This window comes from Fukomys damarensis, unplaced genomic scaffold (assembly GCF_012274545.1).
Source record: "Fukomys damarensis isolate Sample0158 unplaced genomic scaffold, DMR_v1.0_HiC HiC_scaffold_34, whole genome shotgun sequence".
Lineage (NCBI taxonomy): Eukaryota > Metazoa > Chordata > Mammalia > Rodentia > Bathyergidae > Fukomys > Fukomys damarensis.
In genome coordinates this window covers 731989-743938 of record NW_022900946.1, presented here as the reverse complement: position 1 = coordinate 743938, position 11950 = coordinate 731989, and the positions used below count along the sequence as shown (strand labels likewise).

At 42.9% G+C, this 11950-nt stretch overlaps 1 protein-coding gene across 3 annotated transcripts in view; it reads left to right on the top strand.

The window, feature by feature from the left end:
- Window positions 1-299: 299 nt before the first annotated feature.
- The window catches only part of Srcap (Snf2 related CREBBP activator protein), a 45154-nt gene continuing 33503 nt past the window's right edge, over window positions 300-11950 (top strand). For 2 of the 3 annotated variants that reach the window (XM_033758563.1, XM_010617415.3), the window contains exons 1-6: window positions 300-320; window positions 1098-1171; window positions 3179-3441; window positions 4845-5096; window positions 8971-9156; window positions 9391-9531. In XM_033758563.1, coding sequence (XP_033614454.1) covers window positions 3388-3441; window positions 4845-5096; window positions 8971-9156; window positions 9391-9531 — 633 coding nt within the window. In that variant the 5' untranslated portion in view covers window positions 300-320; window positions 1098-1171; window positions 3179-3387. The remainder of the gene's footprint in view (window positions 321-1097; window positions 1172-3178; window positions 3442-4844; window positions 5097-8970; window positions 9157-9390; window positions 9532-11950) is intronic. The other variant, XM_010617416.3, reaches the window with a different exon arrangement.

The window sequence follows — 11950 nt, the reverse complement described above, 5'->3', positions numbered from 1 at the left end:
CTGGCGGAGGTCAGGGGTCAAGTCGGGGCTGCCTGCTGGGCGGCCTCGGCGGGGCTGGGGAGGCGAAGACAGGTCAAGAGTTCAGGCTTCTCTGATTCGGGTTAGCCGAGGCCTGGGGATTCTGTGCAGGAAGGAGTGAATCAGGCTGCAGCGCGGCCAAGGAGTTTCCTTAAACACTGCGGAAACACTTCCGGGCTCCCTCGCGTTAACCCTGCCGGTTTCCGGCGCGTAGTTTTTCCCTGTATGGCCATCCTCCCATCCGAATGCTCCTTAGGCTCCTGCTGCAGGTCACAGGTTTAGGGAAGTGTCTGGTGGCACAGGTACAGGATTCACCCCGTCCTGCCCCCTTGGGTGTAGTTTCCTGTGATCAGCGTGTCTGTTTACTTTTATTGGGGATTCTGTTCTTATTCTGGTTGATTCCTTACTTGAACGGGAAGCAGTCTACTGGACTGTCAGTATGCGTGTGAATATCTAGATGTGACAGCTGTTTCTGCTTTGTTTGTCTTTCATTGTGTGGTTGGAGGTTTTGTGTTTAAGCTTTTTCAACTTTTTTATTCGTTTGTTTTCTTTCCTGTTCCTACCCCAGCCAGAATTTTATGTCCTTGTGGAATTTTGTCACAAAACATAATTTTCCTTTTTTTTGGGGGGGGGTCCCATCTGTGTAGTTCAGGCTGTCCTTGATTCACTATGAAGCCCAGCCTGGCCTAGAATTCATGGCAGTCCTCCTGCTTCAGCCTCCCAAGTGGTGGGATTACGGGCATGATTTGATTTGCTTTTATTTTTTATGAAATAGGAGATTTTCTTACTATTGTGGGAAGTGATTTGGGTATAGGTAAAAGTTTCAAAAAGCTGGAGTAAGCTGGGTGTGGTGGTGCATGCTGTAATTCTAGCCCTGGGGAGGCTGAGACAGGAAGAATGCCAGTTCAAGACCTGGGTTACATAGTAAGTTCAAGGCCAGTTTGAGCTATTCAGTGAGATCCTGACTCCAAAAACCAACCAATCAACCAGCCAAAAAAGTTGGAGTAAATAATGAATTATTATGGATATTGGTAAATGTGATTGATTTCTCACTGCTGGTTTCCTCCCCTTCTATTTAGGTGTGATTCCCCTCATTACGGCGGCACCGTGGAAGTGCAGACTTTCACAGGGGGTGTGGTCTCAGCTCACACAGGTGAGGGTTCACACACCATTTTGTGTACTGATGCTAGTGGGAGAAAATAAAAGAACGAGACTAATTGTAGGTCAGTACTTGTGGAGTTTTGCTTTGAAGAACTACAGTGATACCTTGGTTGTTGAGCTTAGTTTATTATAAATTTGTGTTTGAACACTGAAGAGTTCAAGAGCTGAACATACTTTTCCCATATGAAATAATGAGAAACCAAATAATTGGTTCTGAGGCCCAAAAATTACACTTATAAATTCATTTTTCCAGTACTTTAACAGATTTTGAAGTTGTTTTTTTTTTAAGATTCTGGTGGTTCTCAGTTTTCCTTAGCTTTACTGGGGTATCAGTAACTTTCTTTGGAGCCATGGTTATAATATTTTACACAAAACCACAAAAAAGCACAGTGACACATTTTAATGCACTAACACAAGCTCTGTATCCTCTAGGTGAGAGTGGTGCTTAGGCTGATGTGTCATTCCTTTGAGTATGCAGGGAGACTGACCCACTCTCGTCCTGTACAGGCTTTTTTTGGGGGGGTACTGGGGATCGAACTTGGGACCTTCTGCTTGTGCAGGTTTTTTGTTTTGTTTTGTTTTGTTTTCTTTTTGATTTTTTGAGACAGGGTCTCACTATGTAGTTGAGACTGACCTGGAACTCACTTAGGCTGATGTGTCATTCCTTTGAGTATGCAGGGAGACTGACCCACTCTCGTCCTGTACAGGCTTTTTTTGGGGGGGTACTGGGGATCGAACTTGGGACCTTCTGCTTGTGCAGGTTTTTTGTTTTGTTTTGTTTTGTTTTCTTTTTGATTTTTTGAGACAGGGTCTCACTATGTAGTTGAGACTGACCTGGAACTCACTATGTATACCCCATTTTTTGTTTTGTTTTGTTTTGTTTTCTTTTTGATTTTTTGAGACAGGGTCTCACTATGTAGTTGAGACTGACCTGGAACTCACTATGTAGCCCAGGCTGGTCTCGAACTCACAGTGATCCTCCTGCCTCAGCCTCCTGAGTGCTGGGAATGCAGGTGTGCGCCACCACACCTGGCTCTGTCTCTTAAACGTCAGGGATTATAGGAGTGAGTCACTATGGCTGGTGCATGTAAGGTCCCCCCCACACACACTGGGGACCAAACTCAGGACTTTTTACTTAACCAGGCAGGCACGGTGCCACTCAGCTACATCCCTGGCCATATGTGGTGTTTTTAGTTAGTGATGGATTGAACCCATAGTTGCTTTACCATTGAGCTGTATCCTTAGCACTTTTTTATTTTTATTGTTTGTTGCTCTTTTTTAGTCAAGGCCGCCTTACGTAGTTCAGGCCCACCTTGAACTTACAGCAGTCTCTCCTGGTTTAACCTCTCAAGAGCTGGGAATTCAGGTGTGTGCCACCATGCCTGGCTTATTTTTATTTTTGTGTTTTGAGACAGTCTTCCTAAATTTCCCAAGTGGGACTTGATTTTGTTCATCTTCTTTCCCTGCATTCTAGCATTATAGGTGTATACCATTGTGCCTGGCTACCAAGTGAACATTTTTTATGGTGTGAAATGTATCTGGTTCATAAGTAGAGATAGGAATTTTAGAACACATCAAACAAGTATTTACTTGAAATTTTTTTGTTTGTTTGTTTTTGGTACTGGGGATCAAACTCAGGTCCTTGCTCTTGCAAGGCAAGCAGCGGATCCCCTGAGCTAAATCCCTGGCCTGGACTATTTTTTTTAGCTCTTTTTTTTTTTTTTTTTTTTTTTTTTGGTATGGGGATCGAACTCAGGACCTTGTGCTTGCGAGGTAGGCGGCAGCATCTCTAAGCTAAATCCCCAGCCCTCTTAACATGTTTATTTGATTTAAATTTTTTTTTTTAAAGAATTCTTTAGTCAGGCATGGTGGTGCATATTTGTAATCCCAGCATTTGAGAGGCTGAGTTAGGATTGCTGGGAGTTTAAGACCAGCCTGGATTACACAGGGAGACTGCCCCGACCAAGTTTCAACTTCATTATTTTTCTTTCTACTTTAGGTGCTCCAGAGGCTGGTGGACCTGAGCGGAGGCTGGGACGCCCTGGTGGGCCCCGGGCCCTGGAAGACGGGTCCCGGTGGCCGGTGGCCCAGAATGAGGCCAGCTCCCAGCATGCCCTGCAGCCGGACGCCAGCCCCTCGGCCTGCAACAGTGGTAATAAGGACGCAGTCATTCTTCAGGCATCCATTGAGGAGCCTGGGAGTGGGACCATGCAGAGCAGCCCCTCCCCTGCTCATCCTCAGCTCTCAGTTCTACAGACACAGGTTTGAAATTGGGGAAGATTCCTTTTCTGCTTCCGTTTTGTGAATACAGGGTTTGAGGCAGAAGAAATGTGCTAAATCCTAGCTTCCTGAATAGCTAAGTCTGGAGGATCTTTTGTGTTCAGCTGTACTGACTCTAGTGTAAACACAGGTGAATATTTAAGTTCGATTTGACTTTAGTGTTTTATTGATCTCCAAGAGTTCAGAAGCTTCTTTCCTGAAAAAGGTTGAGGTATTTTTGCAGTATGGGATTTTCTGTTTTGTTTTGTTTTTGTTTTTTTGAGACAAGGTCTCACTGTAGCTGAGACTGACCTGGAACTTACTATGTAGCCCAGGCTAGTCTTGAACTCAGCGATCCTTCTGCCTAGCCTCCCGAGTGCTGGGAATGGGCCACCACGCCCTGCTTTTTTTTTTGGATATTTGGGATTGAACTGGGCCCTTGCATTTGCAAGCTTGAAAGGCAGGTGGCGAAACCGATGAGCTAAATCCCCGGCCCTTGCACAGTATGTTTTTTTGTTTGTTTGTTTTGTTTTTGGTACTGGGGATCAAACTTGGGTCCTTGCACTTGGAAGGCAGGCAGTGGAACCACTGAGCTAAATCCCCGACTTTGTGCAATTGGCTTTGGGCCAGGGATTTAGCTCAGTGGTTCCACCGCCTGCCTTGTAAGCATAAGGGCCCGAGTTCAATCCCTGGTACTAAAAAATAGAAGAAACTAATCAGGATTATATAGGCTTTGGGACTAGTTTAACTTCTTTTGGAACTGGAAGAGGGTAGGACAAGTAAGCATGGAGTGTAGGAAAAAAGCCTAGTTTTTGCAACTGGGTAGATTTAGCTTTGGATACAGCAGTCTTTTGAAGTTTACAGATTTGATTTTTTTTTTTTTATTGTTTGTTTTTTTGAGATAGGGTTTCACTATATAGTTGATGTTGGCCTTGAACAGTATAAAGTATTATTTGGGTATTTGGGAGCCATGTCCATCTCCAACCCTGGGACCCCTAGTGAAGATGTTGAGGTGTTTTTTTTCTGGTATCTGATGAATTTGATGGTAACTCATATACATTGCATGGGCCAGTCTGCCGTATTTGCTGGGAAATTGGAGAAATAAGGAATTGGTTATGTGAGGGAAGTTACTGAGGCCCTGAAAGGATTAGTAAGTTTGAAATATGGTATAGTAACATTCTTGAATTTAGCAAATGCGTAAATGTTGTTATGTAACTCGTGCAAATCAAACATCTGTTATAAACGTGATTTTGCTATCATAAGCATCTTGTTAGAATGCCATCCCAGATGTTTGTAAAGCTGAGATTGATGTCTTATTTCAGAATTTTTTCCTTTGAAAACAGAATAGAATAGTATACTTAAAACATGCAGTGAAAATCTCGCATTTTCATTTTTCTCTTTTTTAGATGGTGTCGGATGGCATGACAGGCAGCAATCCTGTGTCCCCTGCCTCATCTAGTTCTCCAGCCTCTAGTGGGGCAGGTGGTATCTCTCCCCAGCACATAGCTCAAGATTCTTCTCTGGATGGACCACCAGGCCCCCCAGATGGTGCCACAGTGCCTCTGGAGGGGCTCAGTTTAACCCAGGCTGCTGACCTGGCTAACAGGGGCCCAAAGTGGGAGAAGAGCCATGCTGAAATCGCAGAGCAGGCCAAGCATGTATGTATTATGTATTGGAAAGGCCCATGATCATTCATATTTATCTACTTATCACGGTCTCACTGTGTAGCTTGGATTGGCCTTGAACTACTGTGTAGCCCAGGCTGGCCTCGAACCTGTGGCAGTCCTCCTGCCTCAGCCTCCTGAGTACCAGGATTACAGGCCCCATTAGGATTCTTGAGAGTTTTCTTTTTTTTTTTGTACCAGGGATTGAACTAACTTGTGAGGTACTCAGCAGCTCCACTGAGCTAAATCCCCAGCCCGTTGTTTTTGATACAGGGTTTTGCTGTGTAATTCAGGCTGGCCTTGAATTCATTATGTAGACCAGGCTGGCCATGGACTTTTTTTTTTTTGCAGGGATTGAGCTCAGGACCTTGTGTTTGTGAGGCGGGTGTGGCACCAATGAGCTAAATCCCTGCCCCTGGACATGAACTCTTGGCAATTGTTTTGCCTCAGCCTCCCTAGTGTTGGGATTACAGGCATGTGTAGCTAAACCCAGCTTCTTTTTGTTCTTTTGTTTTGTTTTGAAATGGAATCTTATTGCTTAGCTTGGCTTTGAATTTATGATCTACCTTGGCCACCTGAGTAGCTCAAATTATGGGAGTATGTCATGGTATCTGGCTAACTCATTTTCTTTATGAATGGAGATAGCCAGGCATGGTGGTACATTCCTGTAATCCTAGTACTTGGAGGCTGAGACAGGAGGTTTACCATGAGTTCAAGGCTAGCCTGGGCTACTTACTGAGACCCTGTTTAAAAATATAAAATAAAAAAATTGAGATATCTGCTATGTGATTTACTGTGAAATCCTATCTTTTTTTTTCCCTGTGTGGTGTTAAGTGTCTGACTCAGGACTTTGAGAATTCTAGGCAAGTACTCTACCACTGCACTAAACCCCTAGCCCTGTCGTAAGGTCTTGTTTTTTATTTGGAATACTAGAGATTGAACCCAGGGCATTCTCTGACTGACATACAACCCTAGGCCTTTTTTTTTTTAACCTTCCATAGAGGGGATTGAACTGGAGACCTTGAGTTTGGGAGGGAGGCAGGTGGCAGAACTGCTGAGCACCCCAGCCCTCCCAGGCCTTTTTTTGTTATTTTGATGAGATAGTGTTTTGCTAAATTGCTTAGGCGGAGACAAGGATTTGTGATCCTTCTGCTTTAGCCTCTCTCAGTACTAGGATTGTAGGGGTGTGCCCTGTGGCTGGCTTTGTTTTGGAGTGTTTTGTTTTGTTTTGTTTGGTATGGGGATGAACTCAGGACCTTGGCTTGCAAATCTCTCTGGCCCTACTGCTTTGGAGTTTTGAGACAAATCCAGACTGGCTTGAACTCACAGTTCTTTACCCTTCTTGGAAGCTGGGTTTATAGGCCATTACCATTATGGCCTGATTTGTTGACAATTAAGGGAGGAATTAGACACAGAAGTTTGTAAACTGTGGTATTCTTAGGATTTACTCGTTTCTACTTAATTTCTATTTTGCAGCCTATTACATTTATATTGTGTTAAGTATGGTCCTTGCAACGTCAGCATCATTTGTTAGATTTGCAGATCTTGCAGCCAGGGATTTAGCTCAGTGGTTCTGCCTCCTTCCTTGCAAGCGCAAGGACCCAAATTCGATCCCCGTACCAAAAAAAAGGAATAGAAATAGAAATGCAGATCTTTTTTTTTTTAAATTTGATTTTTGGGTCAAGGTCTTGCTTTGTGTGGCACAGTTCAAGGCTGCTCTTGAACTCAAAGCAATCCTGCATTAGCCTGTAAAGTGCTGGGATTATAGGCTGTGTCACCACACCTGACTTTTATTTATATCTTTTCCTATGGTATTTAGGGTTGAACCCAGGGACTTTACACTATGCTGCATCTCTTTTTGAAAAAAAAAAATTTTTTTTGTTTTTGTTTTTGTTCCAGGGATGGAACTCAAGATCTTGTGCTTGTGAGGCAGGGGCGGTGTAAATCCCTAGCCCCTCACATTTAAACAAAATTTTTTGGTGGTTTTTTTTGTTTGCTTGTTTTTGAGACAGGGTCTCATGTAGTTGAAACTGACCTGGACCTCACTAGGTAGCCCAGTCTGGTCTTGGAACTCACAGCGATCCTCCTGCCTCAGCCTCCTGAGTGCTGGGATTACAGGCGTGCGCCAGCATGCCTAGCTTTTTTGGTGTTTTGGGACAGAATCTTGCTTTGTAGTTCAGACTGGCCCTGAACTCACTATGTAGCCCAGGTTAGCTTTGAACTCACAGTGGTCCTTCTGCCTCAGCCTCCCAAGTGCTAGATTAGATGAGTTGTGCACCCCTACACCTGGCTGTTGTTGAAAATTTTGAATGTGCTTTAAAACACTGCAAATGATTTTTTTTTGGAGACACAGTCTCGCTGTGTAGTTGAGACTGACCTGGAACTCACTATGTAGCCCAGGCTGGGGAACTCAGATCCTCCACCCCAGCCTCCCCAGTGCTGGGATTACAGGTGTGTGTCACCATTCCTGACTCAGATGATTTTGATACATGTTCAAATTTGAGAGCCACTGTGGCTTTGTTTCTTTTGCCAATCTGCCCATTTAGTTCCTCGTTTTATCTCTGACTTATCAGGAGAGGACAGAAATAATTCAGCTCTGAAGGTGATTTTGTTTTTTTGAGACAGAGTCTTACTGTGTAGTTCAGGCTGGCCTTGAACTCACTTTGTATGTTGTAGCACAGGCTGGCCTTGACTTTGTGGTAGTCCTGCCTCAGCTTTCTCAGTGCTGGGATTATTGGTGTGTGCTACCACACCCAGCCAGTTGATTTAGTTTTTTTTCCTTATAAATTTAGTCAGTATGGATGTTTTAGTAAAAATAACTGCCTTGTTATTGTTTTCTTTTATGTACCCATTGTTACTTGTTTTTTTTTCTTTTTTCTTTTTTTTTTTGTACTGGGGATCTAATTTGGGACCTTGTGCTTGTGAGGCAGGCAGTGGCACCACTGAGCTAAATCCCCAACCCATTCTTTTCATGTGTGTAGCTTTTAGGTGTATCTCATGTAAAAATATTTTTGGAAAAATAGTTTTTTTTTTGTTTTGTTTTGTTTTAATTATTTTATGCTGGGAATTGAACCCAGGACATTGCCTGTTGAGCATTTTTGTATCACTGAGTTTATAGCCCCCAGCTGCCCAAAATAGTGTTTCTAAAAATAAACATGATTGTGTAAATTGGGCTGTGTGTGGTATATTTCTAGGTTCGACACAGCTTGAACATATTCTGAGGAAATAAAATCCTGCAGTGAAAAGAGCCCTTATATCTAGTAAGAAGGAAGCATGCACTTGCTGCTTCTCTCAGGACTCTTGCTGGCATCTTATTTTCTCCAGTCACATCTATATCCATGGAATGTGGAAATTATGAAATAGTGGAAAGAGTGCAATGTGCTTGCAGTTATTTTAAAAAATATATATATATATATATATATATAATTTTTATTTTATCTCATTCTCCCTCAAGCCCCCTCTCTTCCCTGTGTACAAAAGTTTTGTTTCCATTTTTTCCATTTTCACTTTTATTTTTTTCCCTTCCATCCTTTTTTTATGTGCTGGGAGTTGAATGTGGCCCCTTGTGATTGCGAGGTAGGCAGCAGAACCACTGAGCCAAATCCCTGGTCCCCCTTCCGTCCTTTCATGCCTACAGTTTTTAGTCCTGTTTTTGATTCCTAGCTCTTCCTAGTGGTATGATCTCAGGCAAATCACTTAATCTCCCTGATCTTTTTTCTTATAATCTGAAGTGAATATAACACCCATTTGTAGGACCAGGATGTGCAGTAAATGTGAGTAAAAAACAGTCGGCCCAGTCAGTGTTCAGGAGCTCAGCTATGGCAGGTGTGTGGAGGATCTGTTGATGGACCTAGATCTCTTTTCTTAGGAAGCTGAGATTGAGACTCGGATTGCTGAGCTGCGGAAAGAGGGTTTCTGGTCCTTGAAGAGGCTACCTAAGGTGCCGGAGCCTCCCCGCCCCAAAGGCCACTGGGACTACCTGTGTGAGGAGATGCAGTGGCTATCTGCTGACTTCGCTCAAGAGCGCAGATGGAAACGGGGTGTGGCCCGCAAGGTATGTCCTCTTTCAGGTCTGTCTTCATTTACTTCTCAAAAGACTTCTCGTTGACGCACCAGTGGGGTTCGTCATATACTGCACAGAGCAGTATAGTAATTTTTGATGCTTATAGCATTTAGAGCACAGTTCTAACATCCCAGATTTATTGGCCTCGATTGCTTTCTTTGCCTTTGGTTTGGTGGGTTGGAATGTCTGGCTTTGAATGCTTTCAAACTGAGTCTATTCCCATAGGTAGTGCGCATGGTGATCCGACATCATGAGGAGCAGCGGCAGAAAGAGGAACGGGCTCGCAGGGAAGAGCAGGCCAAGTTGCGACGAATTGCTTCCACCATGGCCAAGGATGTCAGGCAGTTCTGGAGCAATGTGGAGAAAGTAAGTAGTTGGGCTTGGCAAAGAGAAAGGCCCTTGGATTAGTTTGGAGGGTGGCATGGTAGTAGGGATGATCAAGTCTTCCTGAGGGAGTGAACATTCTCAGGCAGCTCTAATGCCACATCTGTTGTGCATGGGATTTTTCTAGCATGGAGTGGTATGAGAAGAAGGTATAGTGCCAAAATATGGACTGTGCATTTCCGGATTGACCCCTGAAGGCCATCTCTCTTTTGTCGGGTATATAGTATATAGTCTGCTTTTTTTTCTTTCTTTCTTTCTTTTCTTTTTTTTTTTTGCTTTCATAGTAATTACCATTATATATGCTCAGCTCGGTACCCATAGTCTTGTTTATTTAAGATGGTTGTTTACAAATATAAACAACGAGTAACACTATATTTGTTGTACACCAGATGAAACACTATTTACTACATGCTGAGTTAATTTTTTTCTTTTGGTACCAGGGATCAAACTTGGGACCTTGCACTTTCAAGGCAGGCAGCAGAACCACTGAGCTAAATCCCTGGTCCCTGAATTATTATTATTTCTTTTTTTTTTTTGTATTAGGGATCATGAACTCGGGACCTTGCACTTGCGAACCAGGTGGCAGAACCACTGAGCTAATTCCCTGGACCCCCGAATTAATTTCTTTTAAAACTTCAGAATATGATTTTATAATCAGATACTTGATTATTGTTAATTTTAAGCCACCATAAATTCTAAAAGGGTTAATATACTTAAATTTATAACTTATTTCAATGCTGTTTTCAAACACTACTTTCTATGTGTTGTTTTTGGTTTTTTTGGTACCGGAGATTGAACTCAGGACCTGTGCTTGCAAGGCAGGTGGTGGAACCACTGAGATAAATCCCCGGCCCCTTTCTATGTCTTAATAGTCCACTTTTTCTTTCTTTCTTTGGTTTTTTTGGTACCGGGGATTGAACTCGGGTCCTTGTGCTTGCAAGGCAGGCGGCGGCACCACTGAGCTAAATCCCCGGCCCAATAGTGCGCTTTTTCTAAAACATTTATTTTATTTATTTGCTGGAAGCTGAGCTCAGTGGTGTAGGCTATATTCCAAGGACATGAGAGGTTGAGGCAGGAGCGTTGTCACAAGTTTGAGGCCAGCCTGGGCTGCATAACAATACTGTTTGGAAAAAAAAAAAAAAGCAGAACAAACAACAAACCTAAAAAGCAAACAAACTACAACTCATTTGTTGGGGTACCATCAAACTTCCCATTGGCCACATGTAAAGTTGTAAATATTTCTTTTTCTTTTCTTTTTTTTTGGTACTGGGGATCAAACTTGGGCTTTTGCATTTGCGAGTCAGGCGGTGGAACCACTGAGCCAAATCCCCACCTCAGTATTTCTTAAGTACTACTGTTCTTCATTGTCCATGGGAGGTTCATTCCAGGACTCCCTGTGGGCATCAAAATCTGGTGATGCTAAGTCCTATATGTAAAATGACATATTAACTGATAATCTACACACAACATTAAATTATCTCTAGATTACTGGTATTACCTGATGCAGTGTAGTGCTGTGTTAATAACTGTATTGTGTAAGGGATAACTGTGAGGAAAAAGTCTTGTATTTGTTCAGTACAGGTGCATTTTGTTTTGTCGTTTTTCTGTTTTGTTTTGTTTTGGGGGGGAATTAGGGATTGAACTTGGAATCTGTGTTTGCGAAGCAGGTAGCGGAACTACTGAGCTAAATCCCTGGCTCTGTTTTGTCATGCAGGGGATCAAACTCAGGCCCTTCTGCATGCTAGGCAAGTACTCTGCCACTGAGTCATGTAGTTAGCTCCAGCTCCCATTGCTGTTTTTTTGAGATGAGGTCTTGCTGTGTTAAGAAAGGTGATGTTGAACTGGATTCAGCCTAGTAGGTGGGTCCTTAGGTGTAGGCCACCACATCTGGCTGCAGTTTGTTTATTCATTTATTGTTCTGAGGATAAATCCCAGGGCCTTGTGTATACTGAGTCCTCATTTTACTATTGTGTATCTCTACACTTTTTTAAACATTTTTAGTCACAGGTTGGGTCCCTGAGTGCTGGGATTATACGTGTGTACTACCATGCCTGGATTTGTTTTCTTTTCTTCTTTTTTATTTTGCTGTGCTAGGGATCAAATCTAGGATTTTGTGCATGATAGGCAAGTTCTCTATCACTGAGTTACACTCCAAGCCTCACATATTTATTTATTTATTTATTTGGTACCAGGGGTCGAACTCAGGACTTTGTTCTTGTGAGGCAAGGTTTGATGCCACTGAGCTAAATCCCTGGCCTACCACCTGTTTACTTTTTAAGATCCAGCTTCAAATGCAGTTGCAAATCATTCCAAGCTATAATCTGGTTCTTCTCTCCTTTTTTCCCTTTTTGCTTTCCACAGAAGCACCCTGTTAAATTACACATCTCTTAAAATTATTTAG